This window comes from Nycticebus coucang, chromosome 11, assembly GCF_027406575.1.
Source record: "Nycticebus coucang isolate mNycCou1 chromosome 11, mNycCou1.pri, whole genome shotgun sequence".
Lineage (NCBI taxonomy): Eukaryota > Metazoa > Chordata > Mammalia > Primates > Lorisidae > Nycticebus > Nycticebus coucang.
The window spans coordinates 88,488,316-88,507,858 of record NC_069790.1 but is presented as its reverse complement, the minus strand read 5'-3'; the positions used below and the strand labels follow the sequence as shown (position 1 = coordinate 88,507,858).

General features: G+C 40.8%; 1 protein-coding gene across 3 annotated transcripts in view; it reads right to left on the bottom strand.

Moving 5' to 3' along the window:
- Window positions 1–1,693: 1,693 nt before the first annotated feature.
- The window catches only part of MET (MET proto-oncogene, receptor tyrosine kinase), a 118,866-nt gene continuing 101,016 nt past the window's right edge, over window positions 1,694–19,543 (bottom strand). For all 3 annotated transcript variants that reach the window (XM_053609256.1, XM_053609255.1, XM_053609257.1), the window contains exons 17-21: window positions 19,164–19,345; window positions 16,242–16,351; window positions 14,867–15,032; window positions 4,001–4,137; window positions 1,694–3,888 (exon numbers count right to left, since the gene is read on the bottom strand). In XM_053609256.1, coding sequence (XP_053465231.1) covers window positions 3,678–3,888; window positions 4,001–4,137; window positions 14,867–15,032; window positions 16,242–16,351; window positions 19,164–19,345 — 806 coding nt within the window. In that variant the 3' untranslated portion in view covers window positions 1,694–3,677. The remainder of the gene's footprint in view (window positions 3,889–4,000; window positions 4,138–14,866; window positions 15,033–16,241; window positions 16,352–19,163; window positions 19,346–19,543) is intronic.

Sequence of the window (19,543 nt, the reverse complement as noted above, 5' to 3'; positions counted from 1 at the left end):
ATTAACCTATCTGTTCACCTATTGGACAGAGGAAAACACGGGTTTAGAGAGGTTTGATATGTTGCCCCACTTGAGTCAGAACTCAGTCTATTTGCCCCAAAGCCCACACTTTTTGTGTGCTTAAACCGTGATGCCTCTTTGGGACAATTTACCGATCTCAGAAATTCCTAATTCTAATACTGACTAATCATGTTCTTGTGTCTAGTTCATGAAATTCTTTGGGGAGAAAGAACTGCTTATTTTTATATCCCCATTACCTAGTACAGGGCCTGCCATACATGGATGCTCAGTAAATATTTGTTGAGTTAAAAATAAAACACGAATCAATTTCTTTTCTAGGATTCTAACTTGTTTCCTGAACTACATTGGGTAGATTAACAATGCAAGGTGTCAGCATTTGATGTATTTATACTGGTTTTACATCCCTTCCATATATATATATATATATATATATATATACATACATATATACACACACACACATATTTTTGCAGTTTTTGGCCAGGGTCGGGTTTGAACTCGCCACCTCTGGTATATGGGGCCGGCGCCCTACTCCTTTGAGCCACAGATGCCACCTACCTTCCCCATATTTTTTAAAGGATCAAATCCCTCTGTGTAGGTCAGAGATAGGGAAAATATAATTGGTGCCTACATTGTGAAGTGAAAAATCCTGTGGTAATTAAAAATTCAAGTGCAATTTTGCAAAGGGGTATCTTTTTATTTCCCTTTCCCCGGAAAAGTCTGCTTGCTCCATATCACTGTTCTCCAAACACCATGGGACCTACATAGGCAATAACTTCGTCCATGGTGATTTAAAGTGATTGATTGAAGATAAGAAAATGCTGTTTCAATTAGGCAATTATTTGAGAATCAACTGAGTGCCAGAAATCAGAGATATAATGATGACAGGTTCTCATCTTACAGGGCAGAGTCCGGATCGAATTTCCTAAGGCAGTTGTTCTCAACCTTAATGCCGTGGCCCTTTAATACAGTTCCTGTGGGTCACGACCCACAGGCTGAGAACTGCTGTCCTAAGGGAATATATGTACCTTGTGGCTTAGAGAGACTTTGGATCTGTATAGGAATTGAATTATCTCCCAATAAAGAATCATGGTATTTTGTAGGCATTGTTTTAAACTTAAGTCTTTTAAAAAATCAGATTTCCCCAAGTGTCATAATTCTTGGATAAATGGAATATTACCTTTGAATTCCTTTCCCATTATAAACACATACATAGGGAGAAACTGAAGGTATTTTCTCTGGTCACTGGGGATTCCCAAGGGGTGGGCACCTGTGTAAGTGGAAAGAGTAGTTTTGAGGGGGCAAGAAGGTCTCTCTCTCCATCTGTGCTAATGCAGGGGCCATGTCTCCACTGTCCTATTTTCTAGTCTAAGGGATACTTGATGGAGAGGAATACCATGCCAAAATAGGAACCAGGTGTTCTAGCCATTAGAAGATTGTCAGAAAAGTATAGGTAATTCACCAACTCAGAGAAAACCACCCTTAGAAAGACAGAGACTTCCCAGCATTCAGGGATGCAAGTTCTTTTAGCTATTACTGTGCATTAGCTTGACTAAGGGCTCCCCTATGGAGGAGCTTGGTGCAGCCAGGTGAAATCAATCTTGGGCTTCCTCTGTCATTATGTAAACACAGTAGATAATCAAGCATGACTAGCAATAATCAACTCTCTGTATACAAGATGTTACATGACTTTATTTTAATAGTGTGATTTATCAGAACAATAACTATTAACATACAAAGTACCATTCAGCTCAACTGCAGCTATAGGCAGTGACAAGTATATAATTCCTAGAAGAATCACTTACTCCCTCCATCTGTTCAAACACTTTAACCTAAGGACAAGTTTATAAATAGCAAACCTGACTTTCACACTGCTGTGTTTTCAAGCAAGTATATACAGGTGTGCAGTCCTGCTGGTGGGTTGTTTCCACAAGCTCTTTCTGATCTCCATGCTTTCATTCTCCTGATCCCGGGAGAGATAGTTATTTCTTTCTGCAGCACAGAATATTTTTTTTTTGTCATCACCACTTACAATATTCTGTAAATTAGTATTATTTTTTACATTCATGAAATAGTAATATTTAACCTGAAATATTTCTTCAGTACGATTCCTTGTGTCTTTTGGCAAGTCGCACCATTGTCAAAAAAGCTTTTGGTTGTAATCATTTTCCTGCAACAACAGCCAAACTCGACTCTTGAGTTTCAGTGTGATGACATACTCCCTTCTTGCTTGCTGTGTTAACCCTTGGCTTCAAGTCCTGGTGATGTAATGAGGGTGGGGTGTACTGGCAATCAGTAAATTTCCTTATCACAATTTACAACCATTTAAAGCCATGCGGTTATTAATCTTCGTCTGACATACCTTTTCTGAAATGTTCACAGTGCAGTACTTTTTGTAGCCTAACAAAATTTTTCTTGTATCATTAAAAATAAACATTTTTATAAAAATATAATACTTTAAATGTTTACATCGACAACACCAGTTAGAGTAACCTACGCCACATGCACTAGACAGTAGTAAGCACAAAATTCCACCAAACAAAATATCACGTAAGTCCTGCTCAAAGGAGCTATTATTCATCCAGGTGAAATAGTCAGAATTTTCAATTGCTCTTTTTTTTCTAAAATATGTTTTGCTCAAAACATGTCCCCCAAAGTTGTCTCCAATTGTGAGCTGCGAAGCTGTCACCTGAGAAAAAGGCTAATATTGCCAATCCATTGATCCTTTCTCTGCTCAGCTTATGAGCTGTGATTAGAATCAATGAACTTTTTAGTAAAATGTATTCTGCTTTAAAAACATGCCAAGTTACCTTTAAAAATATTGATCATCACAAATTACTGGTTTTATTTTCAGAGTTGTCATAAAAAAAGAAAAAATATCTACATATCCATATTCATCATTAGCTCAGAGCAGTATTGTTCTCAAATAGTTGATTTTTTAATGACAGCTAAATATTTCATCATACTAAGCTATTTCATGAAAATTTTCTTAATGTTGTCTATGTACAATATGTAAGTGTCCCTGTTTATTTATAAACACATTTTGTGTCACGCTGTTTTGAAACTTTGAGATGCCTATGGATATTCCTCCAACAGAAGGAATGTTCATACAAAAGTTTTAAAAGGAATGTTTACCTAATAGATGAATGACAACATCGGTAATGAAAATGACAGTGACCATACAATGTATAATATTTTTTTGAAACACCCAAATTCTACATGAGTGGCCTGGTTCTGCAGCTGCCATGTCTGTCCTGGCCATCACCATCTCTTCTGGATTTTCTGTGATCAAGAAGCCCTTAAAATGCATTGCCTCAGGTCCTCGTATGAATTCAAGTAGGATCCCAATTCAACCCAGAATTCAGGTTTTGGACTCCAAGGTGACAGGAGTGTCATCAAAGCTGCAGGGTTGCTGTTGGGTCCCCCGGCTTGTGGGACCAAAGCCTTTGGTTTGATGCTTTGTCAGATGAGAAATTCCTTAGGCTCCAGCAATTTAAATAACAATACAGAATCCTATAATAGTGCAATTTTGGCAAAAGCAAAAAATATCAACCTTTCAAAGGTCAGGCAGTGAAAAAACTTTTGGACAAAGTGTGGACTGCTGTTTGGACTAGTACTGTGGTGTCCCCAGGAGGGGATCATGGGATATCCATCTATCATGTGTCCACCTCACCGTCGATGTTGTCTTGTGATGACAGCAGAGAGGGATATGGAGCAACACATTTCACATTTACGTAAGTAGCATTCACATGGACATAGTGTTCTCCGATGAAAGTAGAGAAGATCGCTGATATCCTAGAGACCAGTTCAGAAAAGGATGGGCGCATTTCGGCTTTAGGGTGCCAGCATTTTAGCATCACTTCATACCTGTCTCAGAAAGAAAGAAATGCTATGAGAGACCCCTCAAAGATAAGCGTTTCTATAAACGGGAAGAATATAAGAGGTACAGGAAGGGGGTTCTGTTGCAATTCCTACTTACAAGGGGTCTGGGCAGTATTCGGGTTGTAAGAGCCTTCTGCCTTGTAACAAGTAAACAGTTATATCAAAGGTGTTCACGTCAGGGTAAGGTGGGGCTCCTCTCGTCATCAGCTCCCAGAGGAGCACACCAAAGGACCACTAGAGAACAAGAAAATGGCAAGTCCAGGTGAGAGGAGGGTGACCGTACAAACACTAAAGACAATCACTAGGTATCCGTAACTAAACTTGGCTTAAGACATTCAATATTATTGTTGTTTTGGAGAAAAATGTCCTTAAGGGCAATTATTAAACTATATATTTCATGACCCGTTCAAAACAGAATCAGATAAGGTTTAGATTGCAATTAAATGTAAAGGTTTCAAAAAGAATGTCTGAAGTCTACATGATTAAGATTTCATCTGTAATTAGTAGAGAACATTTTCCAAGTTCTCTTTTGCAGGGTTAAAGCACTAGCAAGTTTTATCTTTCTCTTTTCCAAAAGTTTCGCTATAATTTTACATTATTAGTAAAAGAGGAAGATTAAGGAAGCCATTCAGAATTTAAATTGCAGGATTTCGGAATGAATATAAATATTCTTTGAGAAATGTGATTATATCTAAATGTTAATGTTAAAAGGGAAAATCCATATCAGTGTAAGTAAAAATCCATATTAGAAATCAGAAATAATAAAACTGCTAGGCAACAAATCTATCTATTAAAAAAAGTTAATTTCAATAAAACTGTAACTTGAAAATGTTAGAGTAGCAGATTAATTTAAAAGAGCTGTATCAGGAAGATACAGCTTCCTGTATAGGAAGATCACAGGAACACAGAGAGGTTAAATGGCTTGCTAAAAATTGCCCAATACATCTATTTAGACCCGGGGATAAACATCTAAGGGTTCTTGACTTTTGGGTTTTGCTAAGTCTATTGAACTTCACCAAATATGCAATTTCTTGATGTAAACTACTGTACTCAGAATAGTTTAGTCATACCTATAACCTTCCCCCGGATGTGTGCCCAGGCAAGAACACCAGGAGGAGAGTGAGTCTGCGTGAGTAAGCATGCCCTGTGCAGAGGACCCGGGAAGGCAGTTCTTGTTTAGCAACATTTCCAGGCTAGTCCTGGACTAGGAAGCAGAAGAAAGAGGAATTAAGGCTCTAAAAAAAAAAAGAAGCTTACAAGGGAAGGAGGATCCAGACTAGACAGGTGGAATAGGACAATATAAACCTGAGACCTAAGTGTAGCTTGTGATACGCAGCAGGAGAATGAAGCATGCCTGTGAACTCTGTCACTGAAAGAAAGAAACTAGGTAGACACTGTAGTTGCTGATACAAATTTCCAGTAATGACTCTTTGTCTTGGTCCCAGTGCAAGAATCCTGAGGACCACTGATTGCCTTGATCCACATAGAAAACACAAACCCTTTCCATGACAGATAATGCTGCTAATTCTGCCTTTCGGAATGGAAGTTTTCAAAGCCTGAAAATCTTAAAAGTTGCTTCTGACAATATCACTGTGTTCACCTTCAAGTTTCAGAATTTGCATTAAAATTTAAATCAATTTAACAAGTATCTGCTGACCTTTGATAACATACAAGTAAGTTACTGTCCAAGTTATTGGACAGATCCCAGGGCTGAATGAACAGGGTTAAGAGTATTGTGTACATAAGTGTCACACAGGACAATAAGATAGTGACTAATATTGAGCAATAATATCAAAGAGGTACAAAGGTTTTGAAAAGGGCCCAGGCGTAAGAGTATGTGTGTTTGCATGGAACGGTACGAATAATAGGTCACGCTGTTTGACAGGCTGGACTAGGTGAAGGGATTAGGGTTAGATAAGGTGGAAATGGCTCTGTGCTGGGGAGGTTTTTAAGTTTTGAATGTGGGTTATAATCAATGGGACATGTCTGAATTGTGCTCTGGGACATGGCATCTGTAAATGCTATGCTGAAGACAAAAAGGAGAAGCTTATCCATGCTATGGACACGAGTGAGGAGGTTTCATGGAAGCCTAGCAGGCTTTACTCTGGACTCAGGGTGGTGAAAGTGAGTGGTCTGCCCTATAATGATTCATTCACTGGTGTTATATCCTTTAAACAAACATTGTGTTATTTATTTGATCCTTATAATAGACTGCAATTGGCTACAACTCTGTAATGTAATTGATTTTGTTTTAAGGATGGGAAAACCCAAAACAGATGGGAATCTGTTTTGACAGGCAGATTCATTTTGTGACCCAGTTTCTGTGATAGCCTAGGCTCTCTATACAGATTTGTCTGGAGATGAAGTCATAGAAAAGGCAGCAGAGTTGGATAAACTTCTGAGGAATTGTAGGACTTGGGCAATACCTGGTTATCAGAGGAGCCCTGGAAGAAAGTAAGACCTGACTGAACAAGAGAAGCACGAAACAGACACTGTGAACAAGTGAGATGCTGAGTAAGAGAACACACTAGACCAAGAACAAGATCAAGGTCACTGCAGTGTCACAGAGTGTTAATGCAGATAGGAAAGTTAGACAGGTAAAGAAAACACAAAAACAGACGGTGTAAACAAGTGGGATGCCGAGTAAGAGAACACGCCATAACACAACAAGATAAAGGAGCAGAGGCTGGGAGGGAGAAAAAGGGATGACACAGAGACCCCAGGGCCACGGTTCCTTTAAACACATGCGCGCTCCTGCCTCTCAGGAGCATCCACAATGCTTGGTAATATGCTTCTTTGCTCACTGGTTTAAACCTTTGTGCCCCTTGATTTTATTCTGCTCTTGTGAGGAGATAGGATCAGAGGTGCTCACATCAACCACCAGAAACAGTGGGATGAGGAGGGGTAAGGGAGGCAGTTTCCAGGAAAATCACTAGGCGGTCCGCATCCCAATTCCCCTCATTGCAGCGCAGGACCGGCGGGTGTGGGGGAAGGCACCATGAAGGAGGATGATGGTGCTAGGGAGCTGACCAAGGAGAGAGAAGCTGGTGTGTGTGGTGGGAGGTGAGGGGGAGGGAGGTGTGCCATGTGCAGTGTGCATTCAGAGAGGTGGAGACAGGTCAGGTTCAGTTTCAAGGCAGGAGAGCTCAGTTATTCACGCTTACTGCATGGCACTGGGCAAGCCGGTTTGCACATCTGAGCACCAGCCTCTGAACCAGCTCTGGCCTAACTTTACAAAGTGATGATGAAAGCAATTATTAGATCTGAGAGACAGTTACAAGCTATAAACAGCGACAGAAAGGGTTGCTGCTGAGGTAAGCAAGGGATGGAGACGGGCAGATATGAGCATTCGAGAATAGGTATTTTGAGATGTGACATCAAAACTGGGATCTATAAAAGACAAAAAAGGATAATTTTCAACAAAATTAAAAACTTCTGCTCTTTGAAAGATAACCAGGAAAGAAATGAAAAGGTAATCTATAGACTAGAAAAATACGCTTGCAGAAACAAATAAATACCTGTATCCAGAATAGATAAAGCACTCTAATAACTCAATAATAACGATAGAAACAAGCCAGAAAGAAACCTGGAAAATAAATTCTAAAACTTAAAATATAATAGGCAAAGGTCTGAGTAGACACTTCACCAAAGGCAACGTCACAATGGCAAACACGTACACAGCAAGGTGCTCAGCTCCCATCTGTCATTAGGGAAATTTGGATTAAAGAGAAAACAAGACACCACCAGCACCAGTCAGAATGACTGAAACCCAAAACACTGACATTTGCCAAGTGCTGGTGATGCTGAACAACTTGAATTCTTACAGATTAATGCAGGAATATAAGATGATACAGCCACTTTGGAAAACAGTAGGCATTTCTCATGAAGTTGAACATACATTTATCTTGTAACCCAGTAGTAACTCCTACATACTTATCCAAAAGAAATAAAAATTATGTTGACCAAAAAGCCATTACGCAAATGTCACAGCAGTTATAATTACGAATTGCTTGAAACTGTAAAGAGACCAAATGTCCTTTTTTAAAAAACAAAGCTCTTGTTTGGTTTACATTTTAATATGTGCTTATAGAAAATGCATCACAGAATCTATATCATTATGTTCATCAGAAAATGTTTGATTGTTGAGTAGAGGTTAAATAAGGTTAACAATCACCTTTCTTAGATAAGAATGTTTTTAGCAAGGATTATTTTGTAAGGAATGATCTCCAAATGTGTATTCATACAGCATACCGATACCTTTCCACAGCTGTGGAATCAGAATTATTTATAGCATTCCAAATAGAAGAGGTAGCATTGTGTTATTGATTAAGGAATATTTTGAAAGATGTAGAGTTTTTAGTTCTATCTCTGCTTGCTTGGGGATTTGATTGATTCATTTTGTTTACTTATCTTCATAATGGGCACAAGATGCACTTAAATCAAGCAGATAAAAATTTTTCGACAGCTAGAACCTAAGCTTTCTGAGGTGAAAAATGTTTGCTTAAAAGTGTGTAGAAAAGAGATCTAACGAGTTTTTTCATTTTGTTTTATTTTCTAAAAAAATAATTTAAAGAGGAAGAAACCAAACGTCCTTCAACTGGTGAGTGGATAAATAAAATGCTGTACATCTGTACAATGAAATATTACTCAGAAATAAAGGGAATAAACTACTCTACTATGGAATACTCTCTTATGCAATTTTGGGGGGTCCTCAAAAAATTGAAAGTAGAATTACATCATGATCCAGTGAACCTACTTCTGGGTATACTTCCAAAAGAACTGAAAACAGGATCTCACTGTAGTAAGCCACTTAATAAAGACAAAGATTATATGAGTCCACCTACATGGGGTCTCTAAAGTAGTCAAATACTTAACAAGCATTAAAAAATTCTTAAAAACTATAACAGTGGTTACCAAGGGATGGTGGGGGAAGAAGAGTTCTTGTTCAGTGGATATAGAGTTTCAGTTTTGCCAAGGTGGAAAAGTTTCTAGAGATTTATTGCACAACAATGTTTATGTATGAGGTCTGACAATTAAGTTTGTGAACTTGTCGCTATTTCCTTCCATTGGCAGCACTGTAAAGACAACTCTGGAAGGGCTCACAGCTGTGTTTGTGTTGACCTGTGGTGGTGTCTTGTTAGTAGCATTCATTATTGTTGTGTGTTTCTGTGTGCTGTCACAACAATGTCGGGGCTTGAATTAGAGCAATGAACAAACATCACATTTCTTGTTAAACTTGGTAAGAGTGGAAGTGAAATCAGGGACATATTTGTCCAAGTTTATGGGGATGATGCCATGAAGAAAAGAGCAGTGTACAAATGGATGAAACATTTTTCTGAGGGGAGAGAAAGCGTCACTGATGAGGAGAGGTCAGGACAGCCAGTAACAGGTAGAACTGATGAAAACATTGCAAAAATTGTCAAAGTGTGCATCAAAGTAGTTGGCTGACTGTGAGAAGCTTAGCAGACCAAGTCATCATTGATAGAGAAACAGGAAAGTCTTAACTGGAAATCTTGGTGTGAGAAAGGTGTGTGCAAAAAAAGGGCTCTTGCATCATGACAATGCACTAGCTCACATGGCACCGGCTGTGAGGGAGTTTTTAGTCAGTAAACAAAGGACTGCATTGGAACATCCTCCCTGTTCACCTGATCTGGCTCCCAATGACTTTTTTCTTTACCCAAAGGTAAAGGAAATGTTGAAAAGAAGACATTTTGATGACATTCAGGACATTAAAGATAATATGACAATAGCTCCTATGGCCATTTCAGAGAAAGAGTTCCAAAATTGCTTTGAAGGGTGGACTAGGTAGGCACTGGTGTTGGTGTGTAGCATCCCACGGGGAGTCCTTCAAAGGTAACCATAGTGCTATTCAGCAATGAGGTGTGTAGCACTTTTTCTAGGATGAGTTTGTGAATTTGTCAGACCTTGTAGTTAACTCTACCATATGGTACCCTTAACAATGGTCAAGATGGTAAATTTTGTGTGTGTTTTTTAGCATAATAAAAAGGAATAAACTACTATTATACTACTGTTACAACATGGAGGGATCTCAAATGGAGGGCATTGTAGCAAGAGAAAGGACACAGACTCAGAAGGCTACTGGCCGTACAGTTCCATTTATATGCCATTCTAGAAAAGTAAACTGTAGAGAAAGAAAACACATCTGTGATTCTCCCCATGCCTTGGGGGTAGGAGGATGGCTATAGAGGGATGATGGAACTGTCTTATGTACAGATTGTAGTGGTGGTGGCTACACAACTTGCATGCACTTATCAAAACCTGAAGAATGATACACTAAAAAGCGTGAGGGGGAGGTAAATCGCACAGTGGTGAGGCCATTGATATTATAGAAATCAGGAAGGGAGGAATTGCCAGTTTGGCAGAAAAGAATTTGATTTTGAACATGGCAAATTTGTGATGTGATGACCACATACGGGTGGAAAGAATCAAAGGGAGCTGCTGGTGGGAATGGCTGCAATTGTTGAGGGACAACAATCCCCGGGGATGAAAGTCCTGTGGGACAGCTACACGGAGGCAGTGAGAGAAAGAAGAGAAGCCGTCACAGATAAAGAAAGCACAGGGAAGCCAGATGATGTGGTGTCCCCGAAACCAAGGAAACAGGAAATTTCAAGGAGGGAGGGGTTGTCTACACTCCTAAATGCTTCAGAAAGAGAGGCAGGACCAGGGCTGAGGAAAGCCAGTTGGACTGAACAATAGAGCAGTCAATACAGATGTTAATGGAAGCAGGGTGGGACACCGTGCAATACCAGCTACGAGTCATTTCAAGTGCAGTAACATGCCAATTTTGTTTGAATGGACTCAAAGAGTGTTTGGACTTTAGCCAAACTGCATTTGGGCATGTGTTAGAAAGAGAACCTGATCTACAAGCAGGCGAGTCATTGCTTGTACCTTGCAACACATACAGCATATTACATGCTTTCGGAAATATTCCGTTACCATTGAAAAAATTGTGTTGTCCTGGAAGTGAAACTTGTGCAAATTTATGCACGTGATCAGTAATCCTCTTCTAAAGCAGCACTGTGTGTGGATGAATCAGGTGCAGTCTTTATGTGGTATGATACGGTGTCTTGCAATGAGAAGGAGAGAAAAAGAGCACTGTCCTGCCTGTGGAAGCCCAGGTAAATTCCCAGTCAAGTATCGGAGTGGCTGATACTATGTGAGGAACACTGGTCCTCGTGCTGCTTGCTGGGGAGGAGGTGGCAGTGAGGGCTGTGTGTGTGTGTGTCTGTCTGTCAAAAAAGCTCAGAATCCCACCACTTGCCTTGAACATGTAAAATTTCATCAGGTCCTTTTTAAAAATGGCTTTGCTGAATTATAATATATAGATCAGACAATTCAGTGTATATAGTCAGTGTTGTTTAGTAAATTTATACACTGTACAGTTATCACAATCCAGTTTTAGATCACGTCAACACTCTAGAAAGTTCCCTCATGCCCATTGGTAGTCAATCCTCACTCCCATCCTCAGCCTCAGACAACCACTGATTGTTTTTTTGCCACTATAGTTCTGCCTCTTTCTAGAAATTTCATACAAATGGAATCATTTGACATGTAAACTTTTCTTTTTTATTTCTTTTTTTTTTTTTTATTAAATCATAGCTGTGTACATTAGTATGATCATGGGGCACCATACACTTGGTTCATAGACCGTTTGACACATTTTCATCACACTAGTTAACATAGCTTTCCTGGCATTTTCTTAGTTATTTCGCTAAGACCTTTATATTCCACATTTACTAAACTTTTCAGTCTGCCTTCTTTCCCTTAACTGTGTTTTTGAGGCTCATTCGTGTTGTAGCAGGCATTGGTAGCTCCTTTATATTGCTGAATGGCACCTTCTCCTTGTATGGACCTACCCCATTCTGTTTATCCACTCACCAGTTGATGGACATTAAGATTACTCCTGGGTTTTGGCTATAATGAATAATACTTCTGTGATCATTCAAGTGTTCATGTGAGCATATATTTTCATTTCATGTCCTTATGAGCTAGCTATTCATACATCTCTTTAGTAAAAGGTTTATTCAAATCATTTTCCCACTCTAAAAAAAATGGGTTATTTTGTCTTTACTATCATTTGAATGTATTCCCCAAAACTCATGTGTTGGAAGTTTAATCTCCCCCAAAGCCAAGATAAACTCTGCCCTCAGGAGTGGATGAATGTCACTATCTCAGGGGTTGGTTCATTATTGTGGAAAGGGCTTATTATAAAAGCAAGTCTGGCCACTCCTTCTCATGCCCACTCTCTCGCCCATGTGATGCCTCCCCCCACATTATGATGCAGCCAGAAGGCCCTCACCAGATGCGACTCCTTGACTGGGCTTCCCTCTTTCCAGAACTGTGAGCCAAATAAATTTCTGTTCATTACAAATCACTCTGTCTGTGGCATTCTGTTACAGCAGTACAAAACAGACTAAGACGGTCTTCTTTGTTGAGTTGTGAGAGTTGGCTCCAGCTCTTAATGGCAGACTAACGGTCAGGTCTGAATGACGAGTTTGTTCTACTTCCCTGACGCCTTCACCCGCCACCTTTCCTCACGAGTCTCCAGCCTCCTTCCCTGGCACCCACTTCCTTCATCTTTTTCGGAGTCTTTCATGATCAGAATCCCAGGCTCAGCTCTACTATACGCTATCGCCTCTTGTTATCAATCTCATGCACCCTGAAGTCCCATCCTCCACCAGGACCTGTGACACACTTATTTACTGAAAACAAACCCCAGGGACCCGGCTTGTTCTCTAATGTTTCCTCCACCTCTGGACAGGTGCTAAAACTCAGCTTTTGAGTGAAGGCCACCAGTTAATTTCAAACTCTTACCAATAGAGGTCACAGCTCTCCCTCCTGCTGACTCAGAGGGAGGTGGTGAAATGACTTCTGGCTTTTCAATACTGCAATCAGATTCCCGCCCCTGCCATCTCTCCATAGCTGCCTGTTCTCTTTTCAAGTCCTTGCCTTCTTGTCCTGCCCAACTTGTTCGCTCATATCAGGGTCTGCACATTTTCCCTTTTTGTTGTTATCCTCAAGGACTGAAACATCAAGTGCTTCTCTACCTCCAGACATCCCAGTCCTCTTGACTCACTGCATGTGAACAGAGAAAGTGCCCTCTCCATTCCATCCAGCACGTGGGGCCTCAGCACACTCCAGACCTCACATTGCTCAAGTTACCTGGCTTCCCAGACCCTCTGGCGCACTAAGCAGCAGTGGACCCTGCTCACCATCCCGTTTCTTTTTAACTTTCTCTTCCTCTGGCTTCTATGGTAGGCTCTTCTTCTGGGCCTCTTACCTCTCTGCTTTTCCCCTTCACTTTGACATATGCAATTTGACTGAATAATTGCTTTTGGACTCTCAAATGCATATTCCCAACCTTGCCCCCTACTGTGGGCTGAACTGTGTCCCTCAGAAATGCAAAGGTTGAAGCACTAATCCCTAGTGTGATGGTATTTGAAGATGGGACTTTTGAGAGGTAATTAGGTTCAGATGAGGTCCTTGTGGTGGGATTAGTGCTCTTTAAGAACAGACACTGGGAACTTTTTCTTGTTCTCTCTTGGCCATATGAGGACATGGAGGGAGGGTGACCGCCTACACGCCAGGAAGAGAGCCCTCATCAGACCCTGACTATGTTGGACTTCTAGTTCTTGAACTTCTAGTATTCAGAATGGTTAGAAATAAATTAGTCTGTGATAAATTTTTATAGCAGTCCACGCTAGGTAATACAACGTGTTTTACAATCTGCAGACCCACATTTCTAATTGTCTGATGGAGTTCTGTGTTCAAATGGCCTACTCCCAAGTTAAACTCAGTACATACAAGGTTCAACTTGGTATTTTTCTTCCTACTCTGCTTTTGTTCCTGTGCTTCACTTATTTGTTAATGCATTGGGATTAACTTGGCTTATCTTTAACTAGTATCAATTCCTTGATAAATACTGTTGATTCTGCCTCTGAGAGCCTTCTCCTTTCATCTTCCCTTTCCATTCTTGTTTCTGTACAAGTTCTGCCCCTCGATTTATCTTCCGGTTCTTATTCCTCTCAAGTCATCTCACCGAGTGAAGAAGGATTACAATCTAATCTGATTACATTTTTGTTTCCACATGCTCAGAGAATAAATTCCAGACTCTCTAGTTTGGTTTGCAAGGACCTCTATGGTCTAGTATAAATATATTTTTCTCAACTTATTCTCATAACTTCTCTCTGTGCTTGCCATCCTTGCCAAATCACCAATTATGAATTGTTTCCTTTGAACTTTAAAGATGTTCATACTTTCCTGCTCTTTTGCCTCCACTGAATTGGTATATAGTATTTCCATTCATCCACCTGCCTAATTCCAAACTTGCTACACATTAAGGCCCATTTCCAACATCACTTTCCTCTAAGGTAAGGGGGATATGGTGGATCTATCTGGCTGCCCTGGTGAGTGTTTTGCCCATCCTCAGTGCTCAGGTGCATGATGACTGAACCTCGCTCCATGAGAGAAGGATGGCCATTACAGATAAAGGAGGGCACGTCCCTAGCTGGGTGCAGGGGTCATGCCCTCATTGCTTGGGCTGTCACAGTTACAACTTCCAGACTTCTTGAGGTAGAATATCTGCTGCCCTTCAGCTATGACAGTCAGGCCTAATTCCAGTCCACTTACGTCACAGTCACTGAGCTCGTTTCTTCTCTTCCTCAATGCCAAAGCTCCTGAAAGACTGGGTTCATGTGTAGTCAGTTCTGCGCTTTCCAAGGAGCCAGTAGTGTGTCCCTCTTGACAGATATTTTTGAATAAATGAGTGAATTTATGAAAATAAAGTATGAGTACCTATCAGACAGTCAAGTCCATTTTTACATGTGAAGGAAATGGAAATTAGTGGTGTTAATTGTTTTTTTAACTTTATGTAGAATTAAAACTACAAAGAAAGTTGAACATGAAAGTAAGAGGAGAAAGTCAGACAAGATCAATACATTACCACGTCTGACTTGGTGGTGAACTTCTGCGTCTGCAGACTTTCCAGAGCCATCCACTTCACTGGCAGCTTGGCACCCGTCTTGTTATGTACACTGTAGTATTCTTTATCATACATGTCTCTGGCAAGGCCAAAGTCAGCAACCTTGACAGTGAAATTCTCATCCAGCCTACAGAAAGGACAAAAATTATTACTGGTGGCTGAAATAGAATAATTTACAATGATGCTGAACATCTATAGATTAGAACCAGCAGCTTCAGTCTTTGAAGTCCCTAACATCTGAAGGGAGGGTTTCATCTGGCCCCTTTTGATTAATGCTACATTATAACAGAATTCCTAAATGAAAATGTTTGACATATAGATCACAAATTCAACAGGCCAAGAAAAGAGATCATGCATGGCATGGCATATGAAAATCTTTTTTGCCTTAATGTAGATCTGGAGTAGTAAAGCACTCTCTCCTCCCAGCTTTCCTTGATTGCTAAAGAGAATGTGCCCAGTGACTACCCAAGCAGTCACTGACCTTCACTTGTCAGCTTACTAGCAATACTCAGTTTTAGGTGAGAGTAAGACAGGGGCTGTTATTTTACTTTTTCTTTCTCAAACGGGCTAGGCTAACCTACAAAATTTATATGCCCCACCTCTGAGGTATTATAGAACTAGGATTTCACAGTCAGGCCTGGAAGAAAAATAGTAAAGTTCAGCAAAAGTCAATTTCTGCTATCTGGGGCTATGCATCTTTTGGTTAAGCTGGCTTTTATGTAGCTACATTGACAAAAACCAAGGTAGGAAATTAATAGCATGGCTGTTTCATTCACACATACCGTAAGTCATGAATCAGTGCTGTGTAAGGAAAAAAGCACTAAATCAATTACAAACTGTTGACTGTTGTGTGACACAGCTAGGCAGCCAGACACAAATAAAGTTCTTTGTATATTCATTCCCAAAAGCCATTTTTGGTACAGCTTCTGCAGGCTGATTTCAAATCCACTCTTGGGAAGTTACAATATGTTGGTATTTGTGTTACCAGCCCTCTCCTTTTCACTATATAATGCTGAAGATCAAATTCTCCCTCCCAAACACTAATGCAGTGTGAAACCACAATGTTGGGGGCTGCTGGTGGGAAGGCCCAAGGAAAGCAAAAGTACACAACAGCTGTTTAAGACCCCCTATGGAGAATCCCTTTTAAATTCTCTGTTTGGTAAAGCCTGAAAGCCCCGCCCACATCCCCAGGGCTTACACATGGATTTAAACTGTAACGGAAATAGAGGACTTTTGCATAAGTAGAGAAAACAGTCTCACTAGCATAGAACAGTGGGAAACACATTCCCCCTTGTCACTAAATTTGGACTGTGGGCAGAAACATTCTAATACTTACATACAGTTTCTTGCAGCCAAGTCTCTGTGCACAAACTTTTTGCTTGCAAGATATTTCATGCCTTTGGCTACTTGAAGACCAAAGCCAATAAGATCTTTTACAGTTGGGTTCTGCAATCAAAGAGAGTTGGAAAAGTATAAACCAAACATCTACTGTTCTAAACTCTGATCTTAATATTCTGAAATGTTTGTTTATAAAACTTATCTTGTCTCAAAAAATCACTTGTACCCTATTGATAGCATCAACCATTTATCTATTATTGTACGTAAAGCACCAGTTTAGATTAAAAAAAATTATGGCTAATTCTTATATACTTCTGTAAGGCTGGTGTACATTTTCAGTTTTCCAGATAGGTACACGGAGGTGTTCTTTTATTATTCTTCAGGTATGATGAAGCCAACAGTTCAGGAGACAATTGCCGTTGGAAACTATTTGCAGTTTCTAAAAGGAGGGGACAGACACACCATGGCATGTGGGGCCACATGGGGAAGCCCTGGAGATGGGCAGGAGGCAGAGGGAGTAAGGGGAGAAATGGGCAGGAACCAGGGAGGTGTGGAAAGTAGGTTTAGGATGGGTTAATTAGAATAATTTCCACAGGCTCTGGGGTAGAGGGGCTGCCCATAGTTGACTAGTACTTGGCCCTGTGGTGATTAGGGCAGGTGGATCGTGGCTCAAGAGTGTGAGAGCTTGATAAAGGAGCTGTCTGGGGTCAGTGCTCCCGATCGGTTGGTTTGCATATGAAAGGAAGGCTAATAGGTGGCTATTAGCTAGCCTTGGGAGCTGCATTCCTTCCAGGGAAAGGCCCCAGATGTCAACCCACATTGCTAATAGAGGAGGCTCAGAGAGAAACTTAAACTACTCAGATGGTGAGCGGTGGAGTTAGGATTCTATCCTGAGTCTGTTAGGCGACAAAGGCTACACTGCAGTGAAATCAGGGGCATCAGAAGCCTTCCTCCTGGTACTGAAACAGCAGCCCACAACTTCAGGGACTCCAGACCCACACAGAGAATAGGATGCCCCATTCTCCACAAGCTCCCCCCACAAGATTGCGTGGACAGAGATGTGCCTTTAGAAGCTCTAAGAACTATATCTGAAATTATATAAGAATCAGTCTGGCCGGCAGCCGTGGTGACCAGGGCCTGGCTCGTGGGAACAGGGAATCTTCTCAGCTGCCCCTGTGGAGTTTGTAAACTCAAGAGGTAGTAAGTGGGGACTCTGCAGAAAGGGCACTGCCTGAAGCCAGGTCCATGTTCAGGCACATCTATACCTGTGGTTGTCACTTAGTATCGACTTCTTGGGGTAAGGAAGGCCATGGCACTATTCTGTACTGGATAATAGGTCTCTATCATGCTTCAACCCTAGGGGAACAATACCCTACAGAAGGCGCACACCCAACCTGATTAATTCATCTGGGTAAAGACAAGAGTTCAAGTGGGAAAGTGGGTCTGTCAGGACAGTTTTGCACTTTGTACAGCAAATTCACCTTATCTGCAAAATATTTACTGCCAGGGAGTGTTTTATTGTTTTGGCTGAATGCAAAATATTTCTTTACTGTTCTAAAGCTTATTTTTTCTGAGAACTTTCGATTAGGAGTAAAGCTGCTCTACTACCTGCCACAGAGATGTGGACAGCAGGCACTGAGAGGGGGCTTGCGAATTCAGTTTGGGGGACTCTGCCCCCCCCCGGCCTGTCTAAAACTTGCTTACTCCTTAGGTCCTGGTATAAAGGTTTTAAAGAAAAATTCCTACTTGCAAGAGCCTATGGAACTTTTTTGCAATCCTGTGCTCATTCATTCAACAAATATTTCCTGACAGCTATGTGCTGAACATGGTTTGAGCTATTAGAATCACAGCAGTGAACAAATTACACAAAACCCCCTACCCTCATGAGCTTGCGTCCCAGTGGGACTGAACATATGTATACATGTATATGCGTACGTATCCATACATATATAGCTATTATTTATTGTGTTTATTGTCTAGTAAAGAACTATTCACTAGAAATACATAATTTAAAAATTTCCATTTGCCATATTAAAAACGTAAAAGAAACGGGTGCAATTAATTTTCATAATATCTTTTTTAACCCAACACATCTGAACTATTATTATTTCAACATGTAATCCATATAAATAATCGTTAATGAGATAGTTTACCTTCTTTTTTAAAAACGATATATTCAGAGTCTGGGATGTATTCTACACTTCCAGCACATTTCACTTTGAATTAGCCACCTTTCACGTGTGGCTTGTGGCCACAGCACTGGACAGCTCGGGCCTAGGGTATCAGCTGATAAGTGTGTTGGAGGGGAACAGAACAGGGACAAGAAGACTGACTGAAGCTTGCGGGTGGGTGGGTCTGTTGCAATTTTAAACAGGTCAGGGAAGCCTCATTTTGAAGATGACATTAGGGCAAAGAGCTGAAGATGAGGAAGTGAGATGTGTGGGTATTTGTGGGAAGAGGGCTCCAGGCTGAGGGACAACAAGGGTAAGTAGGAGTTGGGTAGCTCTTAGAGAAACAGCAAGGGACTCATTTGTAATTAATTCTTTAATGTCTTTTGGAGTATAGATTCCATATGGGCCGAGGCTTACTCTGTCTCTATTTCCTCTAGGCTGTGCTCAGTAGCTTTCTGGCAAGTTAGAAGGACCTCAAAGATGAGTAAATGTACTCACTGGGGTAAGGTAGAGTGGGGCTCAATGTGAGAATCACTGGTCTAGGAAACACTTTCAGGCATCACTATCTTCCCATCAGGATAGAAGATTTTGAGGTGCATTTAAACACTGCCAATGTTTTACATGTACATGTTTGACTAATAGCTTTGTAAAAGACTCAGAGCAGGCCCATAACAACTCAGAGCAGACCCTAAAAGGCTGGCTGGCTTATGGCTAGTACAGCAGTTAGTAAAGCTTGGCAGGATACGTACATGAGTCTCATTTCGAATGAAATTTCGAAGGTCTCCGTGTTTCATGTATGGTAGGACCACCAGTGGAGAGCCTTCACTGCGCAGGCAGATTCCCAAGAGCGAGAGGACATTGGGATGGCTAAAATCTTTCATGATGATTCCTTCAGTCAGAAACTGGGAAACTTCTCCTATGTCAGTGATTCCTGAGAAAGCCAGTGGTGGAGACATTAACTTCATTATGGAGAAATGAATCCTTTGTCAGATTTAGGTAGGAAGAGCAATGAAATGTCATACCATAGAGTTAGCATCTTGACCTGAGGCTTCAACCTCAATGTATTCTTGTCACAATACACCTGGGTGAATGATGTCACATTTGCACTGTGCCCTCAAATCATCACCTG